General features: G+C 45.9%; 1 protein-coding gene across 1 annotated transcript in view; it reads right to left on the reverse strand.

Moving 5' to 3' along the window:
- Positions 1-411: 411 nt before the first annotated feature.
- Positions 412-25001, reverse strand: part of FGFR1OP2 (FGFR1 oncogene partner 2) — a 54199-nt gene continuing 29609 nt past the window's right edge. Inside the window, exons 5-7 of the mRNA XM_038770014.1 lie at positions 23959-24060; positions 9435-9548; positions 412-2337 (exon numbers count right to left, since the gene is read on the reverse strand). Of these exons, the coding sequence (XP_038625942.1) occupies positions 2197-2337; positions 9435-9548; positions 23959-24060 (357 nt within the window). The 3' untranslated portion in view covers positions 412-2196. The remainder of the gene's footprint in view (positions 2338-9434; positions 9549-23958; positions 24061-25001) is intronic.

The following is a 25001-nucleotide window of genomic DNA, read 5'->3' on the forward strand; positions in this document are numbered from 1 at the left end:
CCCCCATGGGACCACCTGATTACCCTGTATCTACCCCGGTGCTTAGCACGGATTCTGGCACATAGCCTATGTTTAACACTTTTTAAAAGTATTAAAAGTATTTTTACAAGTATTTAAAAGAGGGGGAAATCTTGCAAAATTCCGGGATTTGGAGTGGAACCCTAAGATGCCTGGCTTTTTTATAAAAACGGGTGAGCTCTTTCAGCCTCGTATTGTGGGAAAGATAGGAAGGGGCTTTCCCAGGAGCAGTGGCCAACTGGAAAAGCTTCGCCAGTCCGGGTCACTGACTAAACTGCCGCCTTGCCACTGCTCAAGCGCTTAGTACAGTGCTCTGCCCATAGTAAGCGCTCAATAAATACGACTGATGATGCTCAAGGATCAAACGTATCCTTCAGCATGGCCACGAAGACAATTTTATAAGACATCTTTATTGACAAAATGCTTACTGTACGCTCCACATTCGCAGCCGTTATTTCAAGCATTTGCATTAAAAAAATAACAGGTGTGATGGAAGACCTCACTACACAACCCGGTGGAGATTCTTCAAAGCCCGAAAATACAACGTATCTATGAAGGGCAATAGATAAATTAACTCACCGCGTTATTTACAAAAATAAGTACTCATCGAGCCGTGCTCCATGCTAGAACCGTCTCGGAGAATTGCTGCAGGCTAGATCACACAGTATGGCTTATTCTTTTTCCTCAGTCTGGCCGAAACCGATTTAGAAGCCTTGTTGGCAACTGGCTTGCCATTTTGCGATTGTTACCACTATCCAGTTGCCAGAAGCCGAATCTTTAGGCCGTTGTTAATTGGAAGTTTTCATTTAACCCCCAGAGTGGGTCCCTCCACTCTTTAAACGCGGAACCTAAAGCCGCCGAGTAAACGGCCTCGTATTCAGCCTTGGAATGTAGATTTGGTATTAAATTCAAGTGGGAAGTGTTGTGAACCTAAAACCCTTTGTAGGAAAGTGAAACTGTGCTCCCAGAACAGATGAAACTCCCCACGTTGCTAGATTTTGTTGAAGTGTGAAGAGAAACAACATATTCATACGGATTTTGATAGTTTTCGACCCTCTAACAAGTCACACTAACACCAAATTCTCTTATCTGTGACTGTCACAATCTTCAGGTCACACTAACACCAAATTCTGTCACAATCTTAAGGTCGTCATCATTCACCTGGTGTACGGGAACCGCAGACGGGGAAGAAATAACGCGCCGTCTTCCCAAGCGAAAAAGGGAAAAGAGCCGATGTCACACACGTAATCCTCCCCCAAGTCGCCCCGGGTCCGATTTTTCAAGCCAACTGGTTTGTCAGTAGTTTAGTTTCAAAGTACCTTAGAGGAAAAAAAAAAAAAACACCCACAAAAAACCCAAGCGATTTACCCTTCATCTGCAGTTTTTCTGGTGTCTCACCAATGGAACACCTGATCGTTTTAATGAAAAAAGGGTCTTTACCAGCCTCTAAAATGGGCCCGAGGAAGAAAACGTTCCCCAAATGAGTGGAGGGTTGATTTATTCACACTCTTCCCTTACTTCGTACCAGGGCCCAGGGGGTGGGAATCGGTTAAGGGCTGCTAGGCAGAAGGAAAACCCCCGACTTTGTTTCCCCGCCACTTAGAAACACCCGTTTCTCAAGAAGTCGAAAGGCGCGTGGAGCTTATCGCCGGCCGAACGGGCCTCCCACCCCGTCTCTGAGAAAGTCGTGCTGCTTTGCTGATGAAACGTAGAAATCCATGTTTACGGCAAGCTACCCCTCAATCGCGTCTCATCCACCCCGTTATGTCCTTTCTCATTAAAAACGCGACCAAAAGCAACATCTGAGATGTAGTCAAAGATCAATCGGGTCTTGGGGGGGGGTCCCTTGTCCCCAGTGTCGTTAATAAAAATTTTCACACAGACTCTTCCGTCCGGCGGCTTACGAGGAATCGGGGTCATCCAGGTTTGGGCAAGGCGTCACCTTCCGTCACCCGAACTTTCCGCCGAGACGTTTGGTTCGTCCTATTAAAAAACCGGATGGTTGCATAGCTTCTTTCCGAGCAGGGCGAGGGTTCTGTCTTTCGTACAAAAATACGAGCCACGGGACCCTCCCGTGACGAGGAGCCGCGGTTCTCCGCGGTCCGCCGTCTCGGAAAGCCGTCACGTGCCGAGGTTCGGAGTCGGAAAGTGAAAATGGAGGAAGGTCTGCTCCGGGCCTCAGCTCTTCCTCGGGCTCAGGTCGCTGCCGGACACACGGGCCGACGGAGCCGCGCTGCCCTCGGGAGCCTCTTCTTTCTTCAGATTCAGGAACGATTCTCTGGTGATTTGGAGGATTTCCCTTAGGCCTTTGTTTTCTTGCTACAAGGTGGCAAAAAAAAACAACAAAAAAGAGGGGTTGAAGGGTTCGGGAGGAAGAGCGGAGCGGAAAATGAAGTCTTTGGGGAGAAAAAAGCTTGTAGAAGGACGGTGACCGGGCTGTAAGCTGAGCGCTTGCTATGGGCCAATTCATTCATTCAATTGTGGTATTTGTTAAGCACTTACTCTGCGCCAGGCACTGTACTAAGCACCGGGGTCTTGTCTTATATGCCGTCAAGTCGCGACACCTCCTCCTGCCTTACCTCCTTCCCTTCCCCACAGCACCTGTATATATATATACATATATATATATATATATGTATATATATATATATATATGTATATATATATATATTTTTTTTTGCACGTATTTATTACTCTATTTTACTTGTACGTATTTATTCTATTTATTTTATTTTGTTAATATGTTTTGTTGTCCGTCTCCCCCTTCTAGACTGTGAGCCCGCTGTTGGGTCGCTATATGTTGTCAACTTGTACTTCCCAAGTGCTCAGTCCAGTGCTCTGCACACAGTAAGCGCTCAATAAATACGACTGATTGACCCATCTCCCCCAGAAAGCCCCGCTCTCCATCGGCAATTGCCAACTTGTACTTCCCAAGCGCTTAGCCCAGTGCTCTGCACACAGTAAGCACTCAATAAATACGATTGATTGTTATTGTTGTATTCTACGTTCCCAAGCGCTTAGTACAGTGCTCTGCACACAGTAAGCGCTCAATAAATACGACTGAATGAATGAATCCATCTACTTTCTCCTTCCCTCAAGGGGGAACAGCAATAAGATCTCGTTGTGGGCGGGGGATGGCACTGTTTATTGTTACTGTTGTACTGTACTTTCCCAAGCGCTTAGTACAGTGCTCTGCACGCAGTAAGCGCTCAATAAATACGATTGAATGAATGAATGAATGAATCCATCTACTTTCTCCTTCCCTCAAGGGGGAACAGCAATAAGATCTCGTTGTGGGCGGGGGATGGCACTGTTTATTGTTACTGTTGTACTGTACTTTCCCAAGCGCTTAGTACAGTGCTCTGCACGCAGTAAGCGCTCAATAAATACGACTGAACGAATGAATGACTCCATCTATGCGGCCCTAAGTGGAACAGGTCCTTCCTCCATCCCATCCCCCTTGGCCACACTTTTTCCTTCCCTCAAGGGGGAACAGCAATAAGATCTCGTTGTGGGCGGGGGATGGCACTGTTTATTGTTACTGTTGCACTGTACTTTCCCAAGCGCTTAGTACAGTGCTCTGCACGCAGTAAGCGCTCAATAAATACGCCTGAATGAATGAATGAGTAAAATCATGGCTCGGGGTGCAATTCGTGGAGCAGCTTAGCCTATTAGGCTCCTCTGCCGCCGCTCCCCTCCTCACCGTTAGGCCTCGTTCTCGCCCGTCCCGCCGTCGACCCCCGGGCCCGGAATGCCCTCCCCGGACCATCTCTATATGTTTCCACCTTGGACTTCCCAAGCGCTTAGTACAGTGCTCTGCACACAGTAAGCGCTCAATAAATATGATTGATTGATTGATTGATCCGCCAAGCTAGCTGTCTTCCTCCCTTCAAAGCCCTACTGAGAGCTCACCTCCTCCGGGAAGCCTTCCCACACTGAGCCCCCCTTTTCCCCTCCTCCTCTTTCCCTCTCCATCGCCCCAACTCCCTCCCCTGCTCTACCCCCCGCCACACAGCACTTGGGTATATAAGTACATATTTATTATTCCATTTATTCTATTCATGATGTGTATACATCGATCAATCAATCGTATTTATTGAGCACTTACTGTGTGCAGAGCACTGTACTAAGCGCTTGGGAAGTCCAAGTTGGCGACATATAGAGACGGTCCCTACCCAACAGTGGGCTCACAGTCTAGAAATCTATAATTATATTTATTTATATTGATGCTACTGATGCCTGCCTACTTGTTTTGATGTCCGTCTCACCTCTTCTAGACTGTTGTTGGGTAGGGATTGTCACCGTTTGTTCCCGAATCTTACTTTCTAAGCACTCAGTACAGTGCTCTGCACACAGTAAGCACTCAATAAATATGATCAAATGAATGAATCAATAGTGGAAAGAGCTCAGGCTTGGGAGTCAGAGGATCTGGATTCTAATTCCGACACAGCCACTTAATTTTACTACTAATAACAACTTGTACTTCCCAAGCGCTTAGTACAGTGCTCTGCACACAGTAAGCGCTCAATAAATACGATTGAATGAATGAATAATGGCATTTATTAAGTGCTTACTATGTGTTAAGCACTGTTCTAAGTGCTGGGGAAGTTACAAGGTGAATACGATTGAATGAATGAATGAATAAATGAATAAAAGCAACCTGGTTCCTGTCTCACATGGGGCTCGCAGCCGTAATATTTTTTATGGTATCTGTTAATAATGATAATAATGGCATTTTATTAAGCGCTTACTATGTGCAAAGCACTGTTCTAAGCGCTTGGGGAGGTTACAAGGTGATCAGGTTGTCCCACGGGGGGCTCCCAGTCTTAATCCCCATTTTCCAGATGAGGGAACTGAGGCCCAGAGAAGGGAAGTGACTCGCCCCAAGTCCCACAGCTGACAAGTGGCGGAGCCGGGATTTGAACCCGTGACCTCTGACTCCAAAGCCCGGGCTCTTTCCCCTGAGCCACGCTGCTTCTCCTGTTAGAGTGTTTTTACTATGGGCCAGGCACTGTACTAAGTGCCAAATAGATAAAAGGTTGGACGCCGTCCCCGTCCCACCTGAGGTTCCCAGTTTACGGATGAGGTAATTGCGGTTCAGAGATGTGCAGTAACTTGCCCAGGGTCGCACAGCAGACAAGTGGCGGAGCCGGGATTAGAACCCAGGTCCTCCCAGCTCCCAGGCCCGGGCTCTAGTTAATATGTTTTGTTTTGTTCTCCGCCTCCCCCTTCTAGACTGTGAGCCCGCTGTTGGGTAGGGACTGTCTCTAGATGCTGACAACTTGGACTCCCCAAGCGCTTAGTACAGTGCTCCGCACACAGTAAGCGCTCAATAAATACAATTGATCGAATGAATGAATGGCCTTTGGACATATTAGCTAGACATTTCTAGACTGTGAGCCCGCTGTTGGGTAGGGACTGTCTCTAGATGTTGCCAACTTGGACTTCCCAAGCGCTTAGTACAGTGCTCTGCACACAGGAAGCGCTCAATAAATACGATTGATTGAATGAATGAATGGCCTTTGGACATATTAGCTAGACATTTCTAGACTGTGAGCCCGCTGTTGGGTAGGGACTGTCTCTAGATGTTGACAACTTGGACTCCCCAAGCGCTTAGTACAGTGCTCTGCACACAGGAAGTGCTCAATAAATACGATTGATCCAATGAATGAATGGCCTTTGGACATTAGCTAGACATTTCTAGACTGTGAGCCCGCTGTTGGGTAGGGACCGTCTCTAGATGTTGCCAACTTGGACTTCCCAAGCGCTTAGTACAGTGCTCTGCACACAGGAAGCGCTCAATAAATACGATTGATCGAATGAATGAATGGCCTTTGGACATTAGCTAGACATTTCTAGACCATGAGCCCGCTGTTGGGTAGGGACCGTCTCTAGATGTTGCCAACTTGGACTTCCCAAGCGCTTAGTACAGTGCTCTGCACACAGGAAGCGCTCAATAAATACGACTGAATGACTGAACGAATGAAATGACTGTCTGACCTAACTGACTTGTACTTACCCCAGGGCTTACAACAGTGTTTGACGCATAGTAAGCGCTTAGCCAGTAGCCTAAAACAAATGAACATCATCATCATCATCATCAATCGTGTTTATTGAGCGCTTACTATGTGCAGAGCACTGTACTAAGCGCTTGGGAAGTACAAATGCTCTGCACACAGTAAGCGCTCAATAAATACGATTGAATGAATGAATTATTCCAGCTTGTACTTCCCAAGCGCTTAGTACAGTGCTCTGCACACAGTAAGCGCTCAATAAATACGATTGAATGAATGAATGAACAAATGCCATAAGTAAGCGCTCAATAAATACAATTGATTGAATAAATACAATTGATTGATTGATTAGGAGATCAGGAGAGGACAGTGTCGGTGGAGCCCAGGTTGGATAACGTTTGTCCATCCATCAGTGGATTTTATTGTGGATTTATTTTTTTAGAGAAACAGCGTGGCTCAGTGGAAAGGGCCCGGGCTTTGGAGTCAGAGGTCACGGGTTCAAATCCTGGCTCCGCCACCTCTCAGCTGTGGGACTTTGGGCAAGTCACTTCACTTCTCTGGGCCTCAGTTACCTCATCTGGAAAATGGGGATGAAGACTGTGAGCCCCCCGTGAGACAACCTGATCACCCTGTAACCTCCCCAGCGCTGAGAACAGTGCTTTGCACATAGTAAGCGCTTAATAAATGCCATTATTATTATTATTATTATTATTACTGTGTGCAGAGCACTGTACTAAGCGCTTGGGATGCTTGGAGTAGTAGCGAGATTCAACGGAAAGAGCCTGGGCTTTGGAGTCAGAGGTCATGGGTTCAAATCCCGGCTCTGCCAACTGTCGGCTGTGTGACTTTGGGCAAGTCACTTCACTTATCTGGGCCTCAGTTACCTCATCTGTAAAATGGGGACTGAGACTGTGAGCCCCCCCGTGGGACCACCTGATCACCTTGTAACCTCCCCAGTACTTAGAACAGTGCTTTGCACATAGTAAGCGCTTAATAAATGCCATCATTATTATTACAAGTTTGTAACCTCCCCGGCACTTAGAACAGTGCTCTGCACATAGTAAGCGCTTAATGAATGCCGTCATTATTATTATTGTGCGCAGAGCCCTGCACTAAGGACTTGGGAGAGTGTAATTCAACAGGGTGGGTATCAATCAATCAATCAATCGTATTTATTGAGCGCTTACTGTGTGCAGAGCACTGTACTAAGCGCTTGGGAAGTCCAAGTTGGCAACCTATAGAGACGGTCCCTACCCAACAGAGATCTCACAGTCTAGAAGGGGGAGACAGACAACAAAACAAAACATATTAACAGAATAAAATAAATAGAATCAATCAATCAATTGTATGTATTGAGCGCTTACTGTGTGCAGAGCACTGTACTAAGCGCTTGGGAAGTACAAGTCGGCAACATCAACATCTAGAGACAGTCCCTACCCACCAGCGGGCTCACTGTCTAGAAGGGGGAGACAGACAACAAAACCAAGCAGCGTGGCTCAGTGGAAAAGAGGCCGGGCTTTGGAGTCAGAGGTCATGGGTTCAAATCCCGGCTCTGCCAATTGTCCGCTGGGTGACTTTGGGCAAGTCACTTCACTTCTCTAGGCCTCAGTTCCCTCATCTGGAAAATGGGGATGAAGACTGTGAGTCCCCTGAGGGACAACCTGATCGCCTTGTAACCTCCCCTGCGCTTAGAACAGTGCTTTGCACATAGTAAGTGCTTAATAAATGCCATCATTATTATTATTATTATATTAACAAAATAAAATCAGTAGAATAGATATGTACAAGTAAAAGAAATAGAGTAATAAATATGTACATACATATGTACAGGGAAGTAAAAGAAATCAATCAATAGAGTAATAATAGAGCCAAGTGGAGGAGCAGCTTGGCTCGGTGGAAAGAGCCCGGGCTTTGGAGTCAGAGGTCATGGGTTCGAATCCCTGCTCTGCCACATGTCTGCTGTGTGACCTTGGGCAAGTCACTTCACTTCTCTGAGCCTCAGTTCCCTCATCTGGAAAATGGGGATTAAGACTGTGAGCCCCACGTGGGACAACCTGATCACCCTGTACCCCCCCAGCGCTTAGAACAGTGCTTTGCACATAGTAAGCGCTTAACAAATGCCATCATCATCATCATTATTATTATTATTATTATATAGAGACAGTCCCTACCCAACAGTGGGCTCACAGTCTAAAAGGGGGAGACAGAGAACAAAACCAAACATACTAACAAAATAAAATAAATAGAATAGATATGTACAAGTAAAATAAATAAATAAAGTAATAAATAAATAGAGTAATAGAGTGATAAATGAATAGAGTAATAAATACATAAATAGAGTAATAAATAAATAGAGTAATGAATAGAGTAATAAATAAATAAATAGAGTAATAGATAGTAATAAATAGAGTAATAAATGAACATCAAACACAATGTAGCTGGGATAATATCATGTTTATATGTCGAATCTATGGACTGAATAAATTTGTCCAAGGTCAGATCTGGATACCCTAGTCCAGCAAGAAAGTCCAATTGGAATCCTCCTCCTCCTCCAGGAGGCCTTCCCAGACTGAGCCCCCTCCTTCCTCTCCCGCTCCTTACCTCCTTCCCCTCCCCACAGCATCTGTATATCTGCTTGTACGGATTACTCTATTTATTTTACTTCTACATATTTATTCTATTTATTTTATTTTGTTAATATGTTTTGTCTTGTTGTCTGTCTCCCCCTCGTAGACTGTGAGCCCGCTGTTGGGGAGGGACCGGCTCTATATTCATTCATTCAATCGTATTTATTGAGCGCTTCCTGTGTGCAGAGCACTGTACTAAGCGCTTGGGAAGGCCAAGTTGGCAACATCTAGAGACGGTCCCTCCCCAACAGCGGGCTCACAGTCTAGAAGGGGGAGACGGAGAACAAAACCAAACACACGACAAAATTAAATAGAATAGATATGTTGTTGGGTAGGGACTGTCTCTAGATCAATCAATCAATCAATCAATCGTATTTATTGAGCGCTTACTATGTGCAGAGCACTGTACTAAGCGCTTGGGAAGTACAAATTGGCATCACATAGAGACAGTCCCTACCCAACAGTGGGCTCACAGTCTAAAAGGGGGAGATGTTGCCAATTTGTCCTTCCCAAGCGCTTAGTCCAGTGCTCTGCACATAGTAAGCGCTCAATAAATACGATTGACGATTGATTGATTGATTGATTGAGCGACGGGCCCGGGACCGAAGCCCGCACTGTTGGGTAGGGACCGTCTCTAGATGTTGCCAACTTGTACTTCCCAGGCGCTTAGTACAGTGCTCTGCGCACAGTAAGCGCTCAATAAATACAATTGATTCCAAATACGATTGATGATGATGATGATATGTACAGGTAAAACCAATAAATAATCACTCACTTCCAGCTGAAAGATGCGCTCCTGCTCCTTGCAGCTCTGCCGCTCATCGATTTCAATGGCCTTCCTCATCACCGCCGCCATTTCGCTGATCTGGTCCACGTGACCTTGCAGTTCCTACGGAGAGACGGGAATGGAAGCCGCGCGGCTCAGTGGAAAGAGCCCGGGCTTGGGAGTCCGAGGTCACGGGTTCAAATCCCGGCTCCGCCGACTGTCAGCTGGGTGACTTGGGGCGAGTCACTTCACTTCTCTGGGCCTCGGTTACCTCATCTGGAAAACGGGGATGAAGACGGTGAGCCCCCCGAGGGGCAACCTGATCGCCTTGTAACCTCCCCAGCGCTTAGAACAGTGCTTTGCACATAGTAAGTGCTTAATGAACGCCAAAAAAAAAAAATAAAATGGGCGGGGGGGGGGGAGAAAGGAAAAAAAGAGAGAAAGGACTCATCGGGGAAATGAAACTGCTGATTTGAAACGTCCGTGCGCTTGTGGAGAATCAATCAATCAATCAATCAATCGTATTTATTGAGCGCTTACTATGTGCAGAGCACTGTACTAAGCGCTTGGGAAGTACAAATTGGCATCACAATCAATCCATCGTATTTATTGAGCGCTTACTGTGTGCAGAGCAGCTTGGGAAGAACAAGTTGGCAACATCTAGAGACGGTCCCTACCCAACAGCGGGCTCACGGTCCCGTGGAAGCAGCGTGGCTCGGTGGAAAGAGCGTGGGCTTGGGAGTCGGAGGTCTGGGTTCGAATCCCACCTCCCCCCAACATGTCTGCCGTGTGACCTTGGGCAAGTCACTTCACTTCTCTGGGCCTCAGTTCCCTCAGCTGGAAAATGGGGATGAAGACTGTGAGCCCCCCGTGGGACAACCTCATCTCCTTGTGTTCCCCCCAGCGCTTAGAACAGTGCTTTGCACGTAGTAAGCGCTTAACAAATACCAGCATTATTATTATTATTCTTATTATTAGAAGGGGGAGACAGAGAACAAAACCATATTAACAAAAGAAAATAAATAGAATAGATATGTACAAGTAAAATAGAGTAATAAATATGTACAAACATATATCATCATCATCAATCGTATTTATTGAGCGCTATGTGCAGAGCACTGTACTAAGCGCTTGGGAAGTCCAAGTTGGCAACACATAGAGACAGTCCCTACCCAACAGTGGGCTCAGAGTATAAAAGGGGGAGACAGAGAACAAAACCATATTAACAAAATAAAATAAATAGAATAGATATGTACAAGTAAAATAAATAGAGTAATAAATATGTACAAACATATATATATATATATATATATATATATATATATATATATATATATATATATATATACAGGTGCTGTGGGGAAGGGAAGGAGGTAAGACGGGGGGGGATGGAGGGGGGAGAGAAGCAGCGTGGCTCGGTGGAAAGAGCCCGGGCTTTGGAGTCACAGGTCACGGGTTCAAATCCTGGCTCCACCACATGTCTGTTGTGTGACCATGGGCAAGTCACTTCACTTCTCCGAGCCTCAGTTCCCTCATCTGGAAAATGGGGATTAAGACTGTGAGCCCCGCGGGGGACAACTTAATCACCTTGTACCCTGCCCCCCCCCAAGCGCTTAGAACAGTGCTTTGCACGTAGTAAGTGCTTAACAAATAGCAGCATTATTATTATTATTATTATTAGAAGGGGGAGACAGAGAACAAAACCAAACATATTAACAAAATAAATAGAATAGATATGTACAAGTAAAATAGAGTAATAAATATGTACAAACATATATCATCATCATCATCATCAATCGTATTTATTGAGCGCTTACTATGTGCAGAGCACTGTACTAAGCACTTGGGAAGTACAAGTTGGCAACATATAGAGACAGTCCCTACCCAACAGTGGGCTCATGGTCTAAAAGGGGGAGACAGAGAACAAAACCAAACATACTAACAAAATAAAATAAATAGAATAGATAGGTACAAGTAAAATAAATAAATACATAAATAAATAGAGTACTAAATCTGTACAAACATATATACATATATACAGGTGCTGTGGGGAAGGGAAGGAGGTAAGGCCGGGGGGGATGGAGAGGGGGAGAGAAGCAGCGTGGCTCGGTGGAAAGAGCCCGGGCTTTGGAGTCACAGGTCACGGGTTCGAATCCTGGCTCCACCACATGTCTGTTGTGTGACCTTGGGCAAGTCACTTCACTTCTCCGAGCCTCAGTTCCCTCCTCTGGAAAATGGGGATTAAGGCTGTGAGCCCCGCGGGGGACAACTTAATCACCTTGTATCCCCCCCCAGCGCTTAGAACAGTGCTTTGCATGTAGTAAGCGCTTAACAAATGCCATTATTATTATTATTATTAATATTATTATTGTTCTCGTGGAGAAGCAGCACGGCCTAATGGACGGAGCCCAGGCTTATGAATCGGTAGGTCACAGGTTGTTAATCTTGGCTCTGCCACCTGTCAGCTGTGTGACCTTGGGCGCGACACCTCATCTCTCTGGGCCTCAGTTCCCTCATCTGGAAAATGGGGATCGAGACTGGGAGCCTCAACCTGTGTCCAACCCGATTTCCTTATATCCACTCCAGCGCTTAATACAGTGCCCGGCACATAGCAAGCGCAACGAACACCTAGCGAAGCAGCACGGCTCAATGGAAAGAGCCCGGGCTTGAGAGTCGGACGTCATGGGTTCAAATCCCGGCTCTGCCCACTGTCGGCTGGGTGACTCTGGGCGAGTCACTTCACTGCTCTGGGCCTCGGTTCCCTCATCTGTAAAATGGGGATGAAGACTGGGAGCCCCCCGTGGGACAACCTTGATCCCCTTGTATCCTCCCCGGCGCTGTGCTTTGCACAGAGTAAGCGCTTCCTCTAGACTGTGAGCCCGCTGTTGGGTAGGGACCGTCTCTAGATGTTGCCAACGTGGACTTCCCAAGCGCTTAGTACAGTCCTCTGCACACAGTAAGCGCTCAATGAATGCGACAATGAATGAACAAACGCCACCACCACCATCAACAATATGATCAATCAATCAATCAATCGTATTTATTGATGATAATATGATGACATTATTAATATTAATAATTATTATATACTATATAGTATTATTAATATTAATAATACTATATAATATATAAAATAATAATTATTAATACTTATAACTAAAATATATTTAATTTAATTAAAAATTTCATTTTAAAATAAAATATTTTTATTTTAATATAAAATTATGTTAAAATAATAACTATTAATATTAATAATAACTATATATTATATATGTTATATATAATCATCATCATCATCATCATCATCAATCGTATTTATTGAGCACTTACTATGTGCAGAGCACTGTACTAAGCACTTGGGAAGTACAAATTGGCAACATATAATAATAATAATAATAATAATATTAGCATCATTATTAGAAATGCACTGGCACTCAGAATGAAATTTTCATTCCATGAGACCCCAAAAACCCCGGGCCGAGCTCAGTGAAAGATGAACACGTTATTCCCCCTTGGCCTGTGGGTCAGAACAATCAATCCTCCTTCCTCCTTCCCCTCGCCTTCCCTTCCCCACAGCATCTGTATATATATATATATATATATATATAGATAGATAGATAGATAGATATATGTTTGTACAGATTTATTACTCTATTTATTGATTTATTTTACTATCAACCTCGTTTATTCAACCTGTATTGTCCTTGGGCACCCAGAGCTGGCCTCGGTGGGACGGCCGCTGATACGGGCTCATTCTCCATCGGTCCTTCCCCTTTTTTGACTACACCCGTGGAAGCGGGGAACGGCCTACTTAAGTGCCTCCTGCCATAATAAATCCCAATTATTAGCATTAGAAGTTAAAACCAACCCATTCATTCAAAAAAAAAAAAAAATAACTGGATACGATCAGGCTGAAATCATTGCCAGCGCTTAGAACAGTGCTTTGCACATAGTAAGCGCTTAACAAATGCCAATATTATTATTATTATTAATCAATCAATCAATCGTATTTATTGAGCGCTTACTATGTGCAGAGCACTGTACTAAGCGCTTGGGAAGTACAAATTGGCAACATATTATTGCCAAGGAAGTCCGAAGTCCCCCCAAAAAGAACTAAAATCAAGTACAAAAATATGGAAGTTGGTTGTGGGCAGGGAATGTGTCCAGCAAGTGTTGTATGGCACTCTCCCAAGCGCTTAGTATAATCAATCAATCATCGTATTTATTGAGCGCTTACTATGTGCAGAGCACTGTAGTAAGCGCTTGGGAAGTACAAATTGGCAACAGATTATTGCCAAGAAAGTCCGAAGTCCCCCCGAAAGAACGAAAATCAAGTACAGAAATATGGAAGTTGGTTGTGGGCAGGGAATGTGTCCAGCAAGTGTTGTATGGCACTCTCCCAAGTGCTTAGTACAATCAATCAATCAATCACCGTATTTATTGAGCGCTTACTATGTGCAGAGCACTGTACTAAGCGCTTGGGAAGTACAAATTGGCAACAGATTATTGCCAAGAAAGTCCGAAGTCCCCCCTAAAAGAACTAAAATCAAGTACAGAAATACGGAAGTTGGTTGTGGGCAGGGAATGTGTCCAGCAAGTGTTGTATGGCACTCTCCCAAGCGCTTAGTACAATCAATCAATCAATCATCGTATTTATTGAGCGCTTACTATGTGCAGAGCACTGTACTAAGCGCTTGGGAAGTACAAATTGGCAACAGATTATTGCCAAGAAAGTCCGAAGTCCCCCCGAAAGAACGAAAATCAAGTACAGAAATATGGAAGTTGGTTGTGGGCAGGGAATGTGTCCAGCAAGTGTTGTATGGCACTCTCCCAAGTGCTTAGTACAATCAATCAATCAATCACCGTATTTATTGAGCACTTACTATGTGCAGAGCACTGTACTAAGCGCTTGGGAAGTACAAATTGGCAACAGATTATTGCCAAGAAAGTCCGAAGTCCCCCCCAGAAGAACTAAAATCAAGTACAGAAATAGGGAAGTTGGTTGTGGGCAGGGAATGTGTCCAGCAAGTGTTGTATGGCACTCTCCCAAGCGCTTAGTACAATCAATCAATCAATCATCGTATTTATTGAGCGCTTACTATGTGCAGAGCACTGTACTAAGCGCTTGGGAAGTACAAATTGGCGACAGATTATTGCCAAGAAAGTCCGAAGTCCCCCCAAAAGAACGAAAATCAAGTACAGAAATAGGGAAGTTGGTTGTGGGCAGGGAATGTGTCCAGCAAGTGTTGTATGGCACTCTCCCAAGCGCTTAGTACAATCAATCAATCATATTTATTGAGCGCTTACTATGTGCAGAGCACTGTACTAAGCGCTTGGGAAGTACAAATTGGCAACAGATTATTGCCAAGAAAGTCCGAAGTCCCCCCAAAAGAACTAAAATCAAGTACAGAAATATGGAAGTTGGTTGTGGGCAGGGAATGTGTCCAGCAAGTGTTGTATGGCACTCTCCCAAGTGCTTAGTACAATCAATCAATCAATCGTATTTATTGAGCGCTTACTATGTGCAGAGCACTGTACTAAGCGCTTGGGAAGTACAAATTGGCAACATATTATTGCCAAGAAAGTCCGAAGTCCCCCCGAAAGAACGAAAATCAAGTACAGAAACATGGAAGTTGGTTGTGGGCAGGGAATGTGTCCAGCAAGTGTTGTATGGCACTCTCCCAAGTGCTTAGTACAATCAATCAATCAATCGTATTTATTGAGCGCTTACTATGTGCAGAGCACTGTACTAAGCGCTTGGGAAGTACAAATTGGCAACAGATTATTGCCAAGAAAGTCCGAAGTCCCCCCGAAAGAACTAAAATCAAGTACAGAAATATGGAAGTTGGTTGTGGGCAGGGAATGTGTCCAGCAAGCGTTGTATGGCACTCTCCCATGCGCTTAGTACAATCAATCAATCAATCAATCGTATTTATTGAGCGCTATGTGCAGAGCACTGTACTAAGCGCTTGGGAAGTACAAATTGGCAACATATTATTGCCAAGAAACTCCGAAGTCCCCCCAAAAGAACTAAAATCAAGTACAGAAATACGGAAGTTGGTTGTGGGCAGGGAATGTGTCCAGCAAGTGTTGTATGGCATGCTCCCAAGCGCTTAGTACAACGCTCCGCACACGCTAAGCGCTCAATAAGTACCACTGACTGATAGACTTACCATATAGACATAAATATCTCAGGTTTTCAAAGCAACCAAAGCATGGAAACGGGAAGGCCGACCCCTCGCCGATTCCCAGAGGCTTGTGGCCTGGAATTCCGAAGGCCCACATCCCGCTAGAACGACGGGAAGCAGAAATCCGAGCTCTGTATTATTCATCCCTTTTTTTTTAAAAAAAAAAAAGGTATTTGGGAGGCGTTTACTATGTGCCAGGCACCATTTTAAGCGCTGGGGTAGACGCACGGTTGGACACAGTCCTTGTCCCACATAGAGCTCATAGCCTTAATTCCCATTTTTACCGATGCGGTCACCGTGGCCAGAGAAGTGAAGTAATAATACTAATTGTGGTATTTAAGCGCTTAGTACATGTCAGGTACGGTACTAAGCGCTTAGTACAGTGCTCTGCACACAGTAAGCGCTCAATAAATACGATTGATGATGATGATGGGGTGGATACAAGCAAATTGGGTGGGACACAGTCCGCGTCTCACGTGGGGCTCGTAGTCTTAATTCCCGTTTTACAGACGAGATAACCGAGGCCCGGAGAACCCAAGTGACTTGCCCAAGGTCACGCGGCAGGCAAGCGCACGGTAGGAGTCTCAATCCCCATTTTACAGACGAGGTAACTGAGGCCCGGAGAAGGGACTCGCCCAAGGTCACGCGGCAGGCAAGTGCACAGTAGGAGTCACAATCCCCATTTTACAGACGAGGTAACTGAGGCCTGGAGAAGCGAAGTGACTTGCCCAAGGTCACGCGGCAGGCAAGCTCACAGTAGGAGTCTCAATCCCCATTTTACAGACGAGGTAACTGAGGCCCGGGGAAGCGAACTGACTTGCCCAAGGTCACACGGCAGGCAAGCGCACAGTAGGAGTCTCAATCCCCGTTTTACAGATGAGGTAACTGAGGCCCGGAGAAGCCAAGTGACTTGCCCAAGGTCACACAACAGGCAAGCGCATGGTTGAAGTCTCAATCCCCATTTTACAGACGAGGTAACTGAGGCCCGGAGAAGCCAAGTGACTTGCCCAAGGTCACGCGGCAAGCAAGCGCATGGTAGGAGTCTCAATCCCCATTTTACAGACGAGGTAACTGAGCCCTGGAGAAGCGAAGTGACTTGCCCAAGGTCACACAACAGGCAAGCGCACAATAGGAGTCTCAATCCACATTTTACAGACGAGGTAACTGAGGCCGGGAGAAGCGAAGTGACTCGCCCAAGGTCACGCGGCAGGCAAGCGCACGGTAGGAGTCTCAATCCCCATTTTACAGACGAGGTAACTGAGGCCCGGAGAACCCAAGTGACTTGCCCAAGGTCACGCGGCAGGCAAGCGCACGGTAGGAGTCTCAATCCCCATTTTACAGACGAGGTAACTGAGGCCCGGGGAAGCGAAGTGACTTGCCCAAGGTCACATGGCAGGCAAGCGCACAGTAGGAGTCTCAATCCCCATTTTACAGACGAGGTAACTGAGGCCCGGAGAAGCGAAGTGACTTGCCCAAGGTCACGCAGCAGGCAAGCGCACGGTAGGAGTCTCAATCCCCATTTTACAGACGAGGTAACTGAGGCCCGGAGAAGTGAAGTGACTTGCCCAAGGTCACGCGGCAGGCAAGCGCACAGTAGGAGTCTCAATCCCCATTTTACAGACGAGGTAACTGAGGCCCGGAGAAGCGAAGTGACTCGCCCAAGGTCACGCGGCAGGGAAGCGCACAGTAGGAGTCTCCATCCCCATTTTACAGAGGCCTGGAGAAGCGAAGTGACTTGCCCAAGGTCACACAAAAGGCAAGCGCATGGTTGAAGTCTCAATCCCCATTTTACAGACGAGGTAACTGAGGCCCGGAGAAGCCAAGTGACTTGCCCAAGGTCACACAGCAGGCAAGTGCACGGTAGGAGTCTCAATCCCCATTTTACAGACGAGGTAACTGAGGCCTGGGGAAGCGAAGTGACTTGCCCAAGGTCACGCGGCAGGCAAGCGCACAGTAGGAGTCTCAATTCCCATTTTACAGACGAGGTAACTGAGGCCCGGAGAACCCAAGTGATTTGCCCAAGGTCACGCGGCAGGCAAGCGCATGGTAGAAGTCTCAATCCCCATTTTACAGACGAGGTAACTGAGGCCCGGGGAAGCGAAGTGACTTGCCCAAGGTCACACGGCAGGCAAGTGCACAGTAGAAGTCTCAATCCCCATTTTACAGACGAGGTAACTGAGGCCCGGGGAAGCGAAGTGACTCGCCCAAGTTCACGCGGCAGGCAAGCACACGGTAGAAGCAGCGTGGCTCAGTGGAAAGAGCCCGGGTTTGGGAGTCAGAGGATGTGAGTTCGAATCCCGGCTCCGCCACTTGTCAGCTGAGTGACTTTGGGCAAGCCACTTCACGGTATTTGATGATGATGGCATTTATTAAGCGCTTACTACGTGCAGAGCACTGTTCTAAGCGCTGGGGAGGTTACAAGGTGATCAGGTTGTCCCACGGGGGGCTTACGGTCTTAACCCCCATTTTCCAGATGGGGGAACTGAGGCCCAGAGAAGTTGAGTGACTTGCCCCAAGTCACCCAGCTGACAAGTGGCGGAGCCGGGATTCGATCCCACGACCTCTGACTCCAAAGCCCGGGCTCTTTCCCCTGAGCCACGCTGCTCTGTTAAGCGCTCACTGGGTGCCAGGCGCTGTACTAAGCGCCGGGGCTGATATAAGATAATCGGGCTGGCCACATCGTCATCATCATCATCAATCGTATTTATTGAGCGCTTACTATGTGCAGAGCACTGTACTAAGCGCTTGGGAAGTACAAATTGGCAACATATTGACTGTGTGGCCACAGTCTTCGCCCCCATGAGGGAATCGAGGCCCAGAGACGTGAAGGGACTAGCCCAGAGTCACACAGCAGCCCCGTGGCGGAGCCGGGGTTAGACGCTAGAACCCAGGTCCTTCCGATTCCCAGGCTCCCGCTCCATCCATTACCAATAATAATGCTAACAGAATAATAGTGATAATCAATCATCATCATCAATTGTATTTATTGAGCACTTACTGTGTGCAGAGCACTGTACTAAACGCTTGGGAAGTACAAATTGGCAACATCTAGAGGCGGTCCCTACCCGACGGTGGGCTCACAGTCTAAAAGGGGGGAGAATCATTATTATAATCAATAATAATGATATTACAGAGAAGCGGCGCGGCTCAGTGGAAAGAGCCCGGGCTTTGGAGTCGGAGGTCCCGGGTTCAAATCCCGGCCCCGCTCATTGTCAGCTGTGGGACTCTGGGCAATCACTTCTCTGGGCCTCAGTTCCCTCCTCTGTAAAATGGGGATGAAGGCTGTGAGCCCCCCGTGGGACCACCCGATCACCTTGTAACCTCCCCAGCGCTTAGCACATAGCAAGTGCTTAATAAATGCCATTATTATTATTATTCTCTGTGCCTTAGTTTCCTCCTCTGTAAAATGGGGAATCATTCATTCATTCAATCGTATTTATTGAGCGCTTACTGTGTGCAGAGCACTGGACTAAGCGCTTGGGAAGGCCAAGTCGGCAACCCAACAGTGGGCTCACAGTCCACTGTGGGGATGAACTCCCAAGCGCTTAGTACAGTGCTCTGCACAACATAGTAAGCGCTCAATACGATTGATTGATTGATTGATTGATTGATGAAGACGGTGAGCCCCACGTGGGACAGCGCTCTGTGGAAAGAGCCCGGGCTTTGGAGTCGGAGGTCACGGGTTCAAATCCCGGCTCCCCCAATTGTCAGCTGTGTGACTTTGGGCAAAGTCACAACTTCTCTGGGCCTCAGTTACCACCTTGTAACCTCCCCAGCGCTTAGAACCAGTGCACATAGTAAGCGCCTAATAAATGCCATCATTATTATTATTATCTTGTACCCCCCAAGCGCTTAGAACAGTGCACATAGTAAGCGCCTAATAAATGCCATCATCATTATTATCTTGTACCCCCCAGTGCTTAGAACAGTGCACATAGTAAGCGCCTAATAAATGCCATCATTATTATCTTGTACCCCCCCAGCGCTTAGAACAGTGCACATTGCAAGCGCCAAATAAATGCCATCATTATTATTATTATCTTGTACCCCCTCAGTGCTTAGAACAGCACACATAGTAAGCGCCTAATAAATGCCATCATTATTATTATTATCTTGTAACCCCCAGCGCTTAGAACAGTGCACATAGTAAGCACCTAATAAATGCCATCATTATTATTATCTTGTACCCCCCCCAGCGCTTAGAACAGTGCACATAATAAGCGCTTAATAAATGCCACCATTATTATTATTATCTTGTACCCCCCCAGCGCTTAGAACAGTGCACATAATAAGCGCTTAATAAATGCCACCATTATTATTATTATCTTGTACCCCCCCAGCACTTAGAACAGTGCACATAGTAAGCGCCTAATAAATGCCATCATCATTATTATCTTGCACCCCCCAGTGCTTAGCACAGTGCACATAGTAAGCGCCTAATAAATGCCATCATTATTATTATTATCTTGTACCCCCTCAGTGCTTAGAACAGCGCACATAGTAAGCGCCTAATAAATGCCATCATTATTATTATTATTATCTTGTAACCCCCAGCGCTTAGAACAGTGCACATAGTAAGCGCCTAATAAATGCCATCATTACTATTATTATCTTGTACCCCCCCAGTGCTTAGAACAGTGCACATAGTAAGCACTTAATAAATGCCATCATCATTATCTTGTACCCCCCCAGCACTTAGAACAGTGCACATAGTAAGCGCCTAATAAATGCCATCATTACTATTATTATCTTGTACCCCCCCAGCGCTTAGAACAGTGCACATAAGCGCTTAATAAATGCCATCATTATTATTATTATCTTGTACCCCCCCAGCGCTTAGAACAGTGCACATAGTAAGCGCTTAATAAATGCCATCATTATTATTATTATCTTGTACCCCCCCAGCGCTTAGAACAGTGCACATAATAAGCGCTTAATAAATGCCATCATTATTATTATTATCTTGTACCCCCCCAGCGCTTAGAACAGTGCACATAGTAAGCGCTTAATAAATGTCATCATTACTATTATTACCTTGTACCCCCCCAGCGCTTCTAACAGTGCACATAGTAAGCGCTTAATAAATGCCATCATTATTATTATTATCTTGTACTCCCCCGCGCTTAGAACAGTGCACATAATAAGCGCTTAATAAATGCCATCATTATTATTATCTTGTACCCCCCCAGCGCTTAGAACAGTGCACATAGTAAGCGCTTAATAAATGCCATCATTACTATTATTACCTTGTACACCCCCAGTGCATAGAACAGTGCACATAGTAAGTGCCTAATAAATGCCATCATTATTATTATATCTTGTAACCCCCAGCGCTTAGAAAAGTGCACGTAGTAAGCACTTAATAAATGCCATCATTACTATTATCTTATACCCCCCCAGCGCTTAGAACAGTGCACATAGTAAGCGCTTAATAAATGCCATCATTATTTTTATTATCTTGTACCCCCCAGTGCTTAGAACAGTGCACATAGTAAGCGCCTAATAAATGCCATTAATATTATTATCTTGTAACCCCCCCCCAGCGCTTAGAACAGTGCACATAGTAAGCGCTTAATAAATGCCATTACTATTATTATCTTGTACCCCCCCAGCGCTTAGAACAGTGCACATAGTAAGCACCTAATAAATGCCATCATCATTATTATCTTGTACCCCCCCCGCGCTTAGAACAGTGCACATAGTAAGCGCTTAATAAATGCCATCATCATTATTATCTTGTAACCCCCCCAGCACATAGAACAGTGCACATAGTAAGCGCTTAATAAATGCCATCATTACTATTATTATCTTGTCCCCCCCAGCGCTTAGAACAGTGCACACAGTAAGCGCTTAATAAATGCCATCATTATTATCTTGTCCCCCCCCCAGCGCTTAGAACCAGTGCACATAGTAAGCGCCTAATAAATGCCATCATTATTATTATCTTGTACCCCCCCAGTGCTTAGAACAGTGCACATAGTAAGCGCCTAATAAATGCCATCATTATTGTTATTATCTTGTACCCCCCCAGTGCTTAGAACAGTGCACATAGTAAGCACTTAATAAATGCCATCATCATTATCTTGTACCCCCCCCAGCGCTTAGAACAGTGCACATAGTAAGCACTTAATAAATGCCATCATTATTATTATTATCTTGTACTCCCCCAGCGCTTAGAACAGTGCACATAGTAAGCGCTTAATAAATGCCATCATTATTATTATCTTGTACCCCCCCAGCGCTTAGAATAGTGCACATAGTAAGCACTTAATAAATGCCATTATTATTATTATTATCTTGTACCCCCCTCAGCGCTTAGAACAGTGCACATAGTAAGCGCTTAATAAATGCCATCATTACTATTATTATCTTGTACCCCCCCAGCGCTTAGAACAGTGCACATAGTAAGCGCCTAATAAATGCCATCATTATGAAGCAGCATGGCTCAATGGAAAGAGCCCGGGCTTTGGAGTCAGAGGTCATGGGTTCAAATCCCGGCTCCGCCACTTGTCAGCTGTGTGACTTTGGGCAAGTCACTTCACTTCTCTGGGCCTCAGTTACCTCCTCTGTAAAATGGGGACTGAGACTGTGAGCCCCCCATGGGACAACCTGATCACCTTGTAAACTCCCCAGTGCTTAGAATGGTGCTTTGCACATAGTAAGCGCTTAATAAATGCCATCATCATCATTATTATTATCTTGTACCCCCCACCCCCCAGCGCTTAGAACAGTGCTGGGCACATAGTAAGCACTTAAATAAATATATCATCATCATCATCATCGATCGTATTTATTGAGCGCTTACTGTATGCAGAGCACTGTACTAAGCGCTTGGGAAGTACAAGTTGGCAACATCTAGAGACGGTCCCTACCCAGCAGTGGGCTCACAGTCTAAAAGGGGGAGACAGACAACAAAACCAAACATACTAACAAAATAAAATAAATAGAATAGATATGTACAAGTAAAATAGAGATAATTTAATAGAAATAATAGAAATATATGCATATACATACATACACATATATACATATATATACATATTTAGACTGTGAGCCCACTGTTGGGTAGGGACCGTCTCTATATGTTGCCAACTTGTCCTTCCCAAGCGCTTAGTCCAGTGCTCCGCACACAGTAAGCGCTCAATAAATACAACTGATTGATTGATCTATTCTATCTATTTTATTTTGTTAGTATGTTTGGTTTTGTTCTCTGTCTCCCTTTTAGACTGTGAGCCCACTGTTGGGTAGGGACTGTCTCCATATGTTGCCAACTTGTCCTTCCCAAGCACTTAGTCCAGTGCTCTGCACACGGTAAGAGCTCAATAAATACAATTGATTGATCTATTCTATTTATTTTATTTTGTTAGTATGTTTGGTTTTGTTCTCTGTCTCCCCCTTCTAGACTGTGAGCCCACTGTTGGGTAGGAACCGTCTCTATATGTTGCCGACTTGTCCTTCCCAAGCGCTTAGTCCAGTGCTCCGCACACAGTAAGCGCTCAATAAATACAATTGATTGATTGATCTATTCTATTTATTTTATTTTGTTAGTATGTTTGCTTTTGTTCTCTGTCTCCCCCTTTTAGACTGTGAGCCCACTGTTTGGTAGGGACCGTCTCCATATGTTGCCAACTTGTCCTTCCCAAGCGCTTAGTCCAGTGCTCCGCACACGGTAAGCGCTCAATACGATTGATTGATTAACAAATACTATTATTTATTTATTTTACTTGTACATATCTATTCTATTTATTTTCTTTTGTTAGTATGTTTGGTTTTGTTCCCTGTCTCCCCCTTCTAGACTGTGAGCCCACTGTTGGGTAGGGACTGTCTCCATATGTTGCCAACTTGTCCTTCCCAAGCGCTTAGTCCAGTGCTCCGCATACGGTAAGCGCTCAATAAATACGATTGATTGATTGATTAACAAATACCATGACTATCGTTATTATTATGATTAAGGGAAGGAGCCACGATGAGAACGGCCCGGGCCCCCCCCCCCCGACTAGGCCGCACCGCATCCCTCGCTTTGGTTCTCGGAACGGAATCGATCCCGCGTCCTTTTGTTAGTATGTTTGGTTTTGTTCTCTGTCTCCCCCTTTTATCAATCAATCAATCAATCGTATTTATTAGATTTTAGACTGTGAGCCCACTGTTGGGTAGGGACCGTCTCTACACGTTGCCAATCTGTACTTCCCAAGCGCTTAGTCCAGTGCTCTGCACACAGTAAGCGCTCGATAAACAGGATCGATGATGATGGTGCCTCGGAAATCCGGGAGGGAGGCTGAACTGGCCGCCACGCTCCCGCCACCTCCCCTTCCCGGCCCCCGCGCCCGCGGTTTTCCGGGGTGTACATTCCGATCCGGCGCCGGGATGCTCCTCTCCAGGCGGGGCCGGGCGGCTTCCAGGAGGCGTCGCGGGGCGTCTTCAGCGCGGCTCTCGTGAACCGCGCCCATCTGCGGTACAGAGGCCGTCGCAACGTTAGCGCGGACACCGTCCCCGAGCTCCGCTCCGGGTTAGTCCGCGCGGGGTTAGCCGGTTTGGTTTTCAACGTTTCCAAAAAGGCTTCGGTCCAAAGAATCCGAATCGGGCTGTGAACCAAGCTCCCCTCTCCCTCCTCCCCGGCTGATTTTTCTCCGCGCGCCCGCGGGATACGTTTCGGGCCCGGACCCGCACGTTTACGGCGGGACGGGAAGAGCCGGGGACGTCTCCGGTCGCCAGATTCCCGGGCCCGCGGTAAAAATTCTGCTTCGTATTGAACTGTTCCTTCTTTGGAAAAGATCAAAATCAAAACGCCAATATGGGTTAGTGAGGATTAGTAATAAGTAACCAAAAGAACACTGTCCATAGTTTTAAAAAAAGACGGGTTTCTGAGGGAATGCATGACTATTTTCGACAGTTGAAAGGTGCGGGAAGAAAGACGGGTAAAACCTCCCTAATGATCACACCCTTGGCTTACTCTCGGTCAATCCTATTTACTATTTACTAAGTAAGCGCTCAATAAATACTATTGATGATGATTTACTGAGTGCTTTCTGGGTGCAGATTGTGCTAGACTGTGACTACTGACTAGACTAGGACTGTGCTTCCTGGGTGCTAGACTGTGAGCCCGCTGTTGGGTAGGGACCGTCTCTATATGTTGCCGACTTGTACTTCCCAAGCGCTTAGTACAGTGCTCTGCACGCGGTAAGCACGCAATGATGATGATGATAATGGCATTTATTAAGCGCTTACTATGTGCAAAGCACTGTTCTAAGCGCTGGGGAGGTTACAAGGTGATCAGGTTGTCCCTCGGGGGGCTCACAATCTTAATCCCCATTTTACAGATGAGGGAACTGAGGCCCAGAGAAGTGAAGTGACTTGCCCCAAGTCACACAGCTGACAATTGGCCGAGCCG

The sequence above is a fragment of the Tachyglossus aculeatus genome, chromosome 2, assembly GCF_015852505.1.
Source record: "Tachyglossus aculeatus isolate mTacAcu1 chromosome 2, mTacAcu1.pri, whole genome shotgun sequence".
Classification (NCBI taxonomy): domain Eukaryota; kingdom Metazoa; phylum Chordata; class Mammalia; order Monotremata; family Tachyglossidae; genus Tachyglossus; species Tachyglossus aculeatus.